The 7,153-nt window shown below is 41.3% G+C and overlaps 1 protein-coding gene across 2 annotated transcripts; it reads right to left on the bottom strand.

Annotated features, from left to right (window-relative positions):
• Positions 1–736: 736 nt before the first annotated feature.
• On the bottom strand, positions 737–6,405 carry LOC121193953. 2 transcript variants are annotated; one of them, XM_041056386.1, is made up of 2 exons: positions 6,187–6,405; positions 737–5,379 (listed from the first exon to the last, which is right to left on the bottom strand). In XM_041056386.1, exons 1-2 carry the CDS (start codon positions 6,362–6,364, stop codon positions 4,022–4,024), a joined length of 1,536 nt encoding a protein of 511 aa, XP_040912320.1. In that variant the 5' UTR covers positions 6,365–6,405; the 3' UTR covers positions 737–4,021. The 2 variants fall into 2 exon arrangements, with proteins under 2 accessions (XP_040912320.1, XP_040912321.1); XM_041056387.1 differs by having other exon boundaries at positions 737–5,307.
• Between the last annotated feature and the right edge of the window lie 748 nt (positions 6,406–7,153).

The raw sequence follows: 7,153 nt of genomic DNA, 5'->3' as shown, positions 1-7,153 counted from the left end.
AATAAATAGATTGATAAGTAGTTTCCTGTTAACTGAGTCAATTAATAGACAAATCGCTGCAGCTCTATTCTGAATAAAATCAGAGTTCACGCTGTAGTAATGGATGACATCTCTGGCATGTTTAAGGCCACTATGTGCAGAGTTTTTATGTGGCTATTTAGCATCTTTGAAATTATTCTAATTGCACAAGTTTCTGTTTGTAGAAAATTAGACAATGTAGTGAAAATCGAGAGGCAGGGGCAGAACTCTTGTGACTTCAAAAAGCAACCGAGTGAGAGGTCTTGCTTTTTCCTCCTCTCTGACTGCACATATTCTAGGCGGGGCTTCCTCCAAAGCATTTCTCTCTTTGATAAATGAAAAAATATCAGTACATTACTCAATCACTCCTCTCTGGCTTTGTAAGGAATCTTTACTAATGAGCCAAAGACCATGAATCATCGTGAAAGCAAATAAAGGTCTGTGCTCTCTTATCATAATGTCAAACACATGGACCAAACAGGGGACAGCACATGCGCCACAAAACTTCAGCACCTGTTTCCACATTTACACAAAATGGGGGGGAAAAAAACCCTTAGATGCATTTGCCAAACTTTAATTTTTCAGTCACAGAGGCAAAGAGAAGACTGAAGAAATGAAACCTTTAGAGGTTACACATGATGGAAGCACATGCATCCATAACAATAGAAGGCAAACAGCATGGCAATACAAGTGTAGTGCGAAGTGGGAGAAGATAAACATATAGGATAGCTTAGACAAAAAAAAAAACTGGGTTTACAAAAAACAGACATTAACCAGTCAACACGTTTCTTTCATCTCAACTTAGAAGCTTTGTTTATTTTAGAGTGCGAACAAATAAAAAGTGAACCATCGACCACTGGCCAAACTTACTCTCCCTTATATAAAACCCAAATGAATAGTTGTGTTCTTTCTGCTGAAAGAAATACAACTAACGTTCATTTATTAAAGCTTTTGCCATGAACCATTCTTAACACTGGTGTCTGGTCTCCCCTGATACCACTCCTCTACAGGAAGTGCTTCATTTTATGCTCTCAGAGGCAGCAACAGCAACAAATAAAATAACAAAATCCGAGGATAAAGATGTCATAGTACCCATTAAAATGTCTTGATACACCTTTCAAATTATTACTCTCAGTCTAGCAGCAACTCTGCAGTCTAAACGCTGTCTTCTCTATCCTTTAACCAACAAGCATTCAAGTTGACCAGTTTGCAGATATCTGTGTGGTGAATCAAAGACTTTCCTTTGGAAAGGAACCATGTCTGTTCATCAAAACAAGCACACGTATCACTGAGGATAAAACTGCTCAAAATCAATTATTATTTCAGAATTCTAAAAAAATCTTCAGAAGCGTTCATTAATTTCATGTTTCGGTTTTGTTTAGAGTAAAAAAAAGAAATCCACCTCACCAGCAAAAAAAAAAAGGTAGAGAGAAAATCAGTCTAATGTGCTAAAGGAACCCCAACAGCATACATTATGAGTACATGAAAAGCATAACAGATCAGGAAAGACACAGCCATCCAAGGGGGAGGAGGACATCCAGGGGCCTGAGAACAGAAGGCACATTCCACATTGGGGTACCATAGCATGCCTATCTGCACCCAACACTGCTTATGAACCCAACACCTTTTAAAGCCTGGCACCAGAACTGGGCCAGTTTAGTCTCTGTTGCTGGAGCAAGCTTCCCATTGTTTGAAAAACCTTCTCCAATTAACTTTAGGCCCTGAGCCAAAGCACAAGAATCACTGCTGTAGTATTTAATCTCTCAAAACCTTTCTCTTAAGAGTGAAGTTATAATATAATATAGACTTGACATCATTTGGAATTTACACATAAATGGCAGAAGAGGGAATAATATACCACAAAAATGAACGGGAACATGTCTTACTGGATACACAAAAAGCAGAGTGAGTAATGATAAAGGAGGCTTTACACTGGAGCGCTGACTGTTAATGTAAATTTAGCTTAGTAACCAAAACAGAGAGGGGTCTAAAGCATGCTGTATGATGCAAAAATAAATATCTGTAGAAAACGCAGGCTGATTTATAACAGCAGTACCAGCTTTACAAACTAAGGCACCAGCAATGCAGGACGAGTCTTGTTTCACACAGGAATTTTTTTTCCTTCAGATATACTGTATATCAAAACAGATTTTTCAGTTTATATGACTACATGTAAGCCCGTATCTGAGCCTAAACTGACAAACTACTAAAAACATCAAAAAACGCATTAAAGTGGTTGGTAACCTTTTTCTGAAAACAGCCCCCAGCCTTGTACTTTAACAGAAACATTTCTGTGGTATGTACTCATGTTTCAACATGGTCACAATCAATTAGAACAGAACACGCTGAACAGAGCCGATGAGAATTAATCTGTCACAAATTAAACGTACATTCTCTGAGTGCTGAATCTGACATGCTCAGCTGAACAAAGTGTTAATTAAACCTCATCAGCAGCGCTTCTGTGTTGAACTCAGAACGAACACTGATCGCCTTTGGGAAATCTTTCCTTTCATAACACATTACTTCTAATCATTGATTTAGTATGACAGTAAAGAATTGCAGAAGCATGTCAAAGAGAACAGCATTTAATTTCAGTAAACAAGTCCCTGCCTATGAAGTTTTTCTTTGTGAACAGTCAGTGGCCGCATCATGGGTTTGTCCTGTTCCATGCTATGTGAAATTAGAGCAACACATATTTATGGAAAAAGAACGTGGAACCATGGGAAAAACACTAATTTTTCCTTCCTCGCCAGCACAAAGAGAATTCTTAGAAATCTCCAACTTTGTATTAAATACAAAGGCTAAACCATTTTGGAAAAACACTGTATTTTAATATTTTTAAAAAAGTTACCTGCTCAAATTTGTTAAACACTATCGTTGCATGGTAAATATTGACATCATTGTTAATTATACAGCCCACGCTGGAACCACTGAGTGGACAAGCATCCACATTGCCTAATACATGAGCGCTGTATAATCCTTAACTGTGGTGAAAACTGTTTGGTTATTTTACCACCTAGCAGTTTAAGTTTCTGCAGGGAGGGATGTTTATTCTGTGTAAAAAATCATCAAAACCGACAGGTCTCTGTTACAGAAGACATCTGCCATTCCAACATGTGTGGACCCAGAGGACATGGTCAAAACCCCCCAAGAAGTGAGCTGTGTTTGGAAGCCAGAGAGCACAGCACATAAATTAATGCCAGACTCATCTTCCCATGGTGATTGCGTTCCATTGTTAAAAACTAGCTGGCTTGCAAAAATGCATGAAAATGCCAAAATACAGTTAGTTTGCATCCAGTAATCCATCAAAACCCTCATTAACCATGACATTTTTCTATCCCTGGAAGGTGAATGGGCAGGAGACTCTCTTATCTAAGAGTTCCATTACTATGCATGTTATTCTTGTTATTTTAACCTTTTAAATCTCTTTGTCCTGTGAAAAGCTGGTTTAACCAGCAAACCCCTGTTCTGCAACAGAGGGAGAAAATATTCAGTAAAGTCAGCTGCTGTAGTGTTTGCTGGGAATGAAAAAAAAACTTGCAGACTCTTGCAGGGCACAGGACTGGATTAGTGGGAACACTGCCTGCACCCAAACTGCAGTTTAGATATCTCAGTATTTACAAATGGTTAATGAAGACAAAGATACATTTTTCTCACACAGTTGTCATTCAAAGCCTGAATTAAAAAAAATAATAACAATAAAATAAAAATAATGTCCTTTGCAAGTCTGCAATTCTTTGTCAGCTGAGTTGCATAACTTAATGACATCACATCTTAGCAATGTGGTTTCTGGATTTGGGAGAAGTGCTCCCATTTCCAAGTATACACTGACCTAGATAACAGGGAGTCACATGTACTCCAAGTGAAAATTAAAGTGGATAAGTGTAAATTAATTTTCTGTAGTAATCATGTAGTGTTGACACAATGATGTAGTGGGAGAACATGGAATGAGGTCCAAAGCAGTAAAGGGAACTTAAGTGGGCACGAGGCATTTCTGTACAAATCACTCTAGCGGAGCAGCAGAGATGCACAGATTGTTTAAGGCACAGGCAACTTGCACAATCTTATCAAAGGTTGAGAGGTTCGACGTGCGCTCACAGGCCGTGGTGAAGGGGCTCTCGACTGGGCCCGTGAGCATGGCGTACCTCTGCTTCACCATGGAGATCACCCTCTCCACATGCCTCTGCACACTCATTGTCTCAGAGGAAGTATCCGCCAGTGGTGAGCCCTCTGAGCTCCCGTACTCCTCTCCCTGGTAGCTACCAGCAATTTTAAACAGGGCTCCGCGGGCAGCCACAGAATCAGCAATGTCGAGATTGCGACTCGCCAATACGATGTCACCTGGGAGAAGCTTGCACAGAAATCCGCAGCCCTCAGCCAGGCTCTTGTCACTGACATTTCCCAGGACGCCCCTGGACACAAAGGTGACAACGCCTTGCGGAGCCACACCAATCAGATACTTCAACACATTATAATTTGTCCCCACCCCCTGAGAGGTTGGTACTACCCTATGCTGCTGCTGCTGCTGGTTGCCCCGGGAAACCGGCTCCTCAAAATGCACCGTGAAACAGTCTATGATAACAGCACAGTCAGGGTGGGAGGTGCGCAGAGCTGCCGGCAGGTTTTTCCGGAGCTCGGCTCTAGAGGGCCAGAAGACAGCTGTTGGCACCAGAGTGGAGGACATGATGTTGACCATCCGGTGAACTGTTCTGGTCACAGTGCCAACTTTCACACCAAAGCGGTAGGCCAGGTCTTGATTGCGGAGGTCCAGACGAAGCCGCATCAGTGTCAGCAGCAGCTGTTGGAACTTGGAGAGCTTGACGTTCTTCATCCCATCCATGTGAGGTGCCAGCAGCCACATGACCGTCTCTAAGACAAAGTAGTTGGGTAAACCAGTGTAAAACTTTACTTTCTCTGCATCGTTCCTCAAGGAGTTCTCAGAGAGGGACATTTTCTCCACAGACTCCCTAAGAGCCTGGTTTTCCTTCTTCAAGGCTTTCAGGATGTCATCAAAGTTAACAGGTGCATCTGACGTCTGAGCAAACTTTCCTTTCTTGCTGTCACTCACGGATTCATCATCATCCTCATCATCATCTTCATCTGAGCTGAGGGAGGAGGATGCACTTTCCTCCACAATGGCCTCCTGCTCTCTCTCCTCAGGATGCTCTTCCTGGTGCCGTTCCCCCACCGCAGACCTGCCCTGGCCCTGCAGGAACAACAAGGCGTTGGCCGCCTCCACGCGTGCTTCCTGCTTGTCCAGAATCTCTAAGGCACCTGGCTCCTTCATCTCTGGGGATAAGGGAGCTGTCGTGAATACAGAGGGAACATAATCTGGCGAACGCGGATTCTTCACCTGTTTACCTGAAAAGCAGGATGCAGCAAAATAGGTGGTTGTGAAAAGTAGGAAAAATGTAGAAAAACAAGAAGTATCTGTTTATAGTGCTTTCCCCAGTAACAGTCCTCTTCAGTCAGTAGCTTTACAGATTTTATGTTTTTCTTTGTCGTGAAACTTTTGCTTTTGTTAGGACAAAACAAAACATCTGAAGATGATACATTGGGCTCTAAAAAAGGCGACAGACATTTTTCATTATTTTAGGACAACAACTAATCAATTAATCAGGAGATTAACCTGCAGATTAATAAATAACGAAAATAATCCTGAGTTGCGGCACTAGTTACAGTCTCTTGTCCAAATGAACTGGAAAAAATGTATTGGTATTAGTATACCTTTTCCAATAAATCAGGTAAGTTTGATTATCAATTAATCTCAATTATCCTCATAGTTGCACATACCTTTATTTTTTTCTTTTAAATATCATTGCAACTGAGGGTTTTAGCTAAAAGTCTATTTAAAGACATCAATTTGGTTTCTATAACTTGTTCATTATCAATAATTGATAATGAACATAACTTGATGTGTAAAATAATTACATTGACGCCGAAATCAAGTGCATTACCCCTTGTAATTGCACCAAATATGACACTATATCCACTAAATTTAATCACACCATTAATCGTTTAGACATAACAATGATCCACCACCATCAAAACTCTGAGAAAATTCCGTTTTGCACCTCTCAATCTGTGGAATTCCAGCAAAATTAATCTGACATGGATCCAAACAAACAATTGGGTACTTTTAGTTTCGGAGTTGTACTGCGTTCATACCTGAGATGAAGTGAGTACTACACAGCCGACTGCCGTCGTTCGGCACCCAGCCCTCTCGGTTCACAGCAGCTATCCAGCGCTGCTTCCTCTCGGGGTCCCGGGGGAAACGGTAGAACGATAAGGTGGTGCCTGGTGTCCTTCTGTTCCTACAGCCGGCCACCACACATGTGTGAACCATAGTAAGGCCACGGAGAAGCGTGGAGGTGTGCTCTGCTATTTGTTGGGTGTTTTGACTCCCAAAATGGTGGACGACGAGAGGGTGGAAAAAAAGGGGAAAAAAACGGTTGGAACGTCATTAACGGTCGTTTGCATGCATCGATCTGATTGGACTGTTCTGAGGCGACGTCACCGAAATGTGATCTTTACTCGCGCGGTGCTACAAAAACGCTAACGTCCTCAAATAAATTTAAATATAAAAATATAAATATAAATATAAAATATTAGTAATAAAAAAAAGTCAACTACAGGCGGATGAAACAAAAAGTCGCCGCTGGAGAAAACGTTTGCACTGCGGTTAAAGTGGCTTTGCTTAGATAAATAACTACTTATAACTAACGTCACCCTGGTTTCCTCAAAGACCTTTAGCTAAACAACAATCAGTGATAATATGGTGGTCGAAAATGTCACCGTCCTGGAGCACAGTTTGTTGACCTCGGATCATGTCCATTATGCTCCCACATTATTAAAGCCCAAACTTCACATACACTACACGGCCTGAAGTATGTGGACAACTGTCCTGTGAACTTTTGGTTTAGGGCAGTTACTCATGTTCTGAACTAGACAACTGAAGTTGGATAATGAAATAAGCCCTAGGACACAGTCGCTTGAGTTTCTTTGAGTTTTTGTAGTTGCATTCGTGGCTTTAATGGTTTTACGTCTCTTTGTTTCCGTTTCATTTCACCAAGGCTGCTTTGTGTCTGTGGCAATGTCATCCTTCTGCCCATCTAAACTGTACCATACTTGGTAA

The sequence above is a fragment of the Toxotes jaculatrix genome, chromosome 15 (assembly GCF_017976425.1).
Source record: "Toxotes jaculatrix isolate fToxJac2 chromosome 15, fToxJac2.pri, whole genome shotgun sequence".
Classification (NCBI taxonomy): Eukaryota; Metazoa; Chordata; class Actinopteri; family Toxotidae; genus Toxotes; species Toxotes jaculatrix.
Note: the sequence above shows the minus strand (reverse complement) of the source record. Positions and strands in the feature narration are given on the sequence as shown.

Excerpts from the sequence above, each read along its gene's own strand:
- LOC121193953 (XM_041056386.1), bottom strand. The coding sequence starts at position 6,364 with ATGGTTCACACATGTGTGGTGGCCGGCTGTAGGAACAGAAGGACACCA. Across the intron at positions 5,380-6,186 it reads TAGTACTCACTTCATCTCAG|GTAAACAGGTGAAGAATCCG; the intron begins GTATGAACGCAG and ends CCTGCTTTTCAG.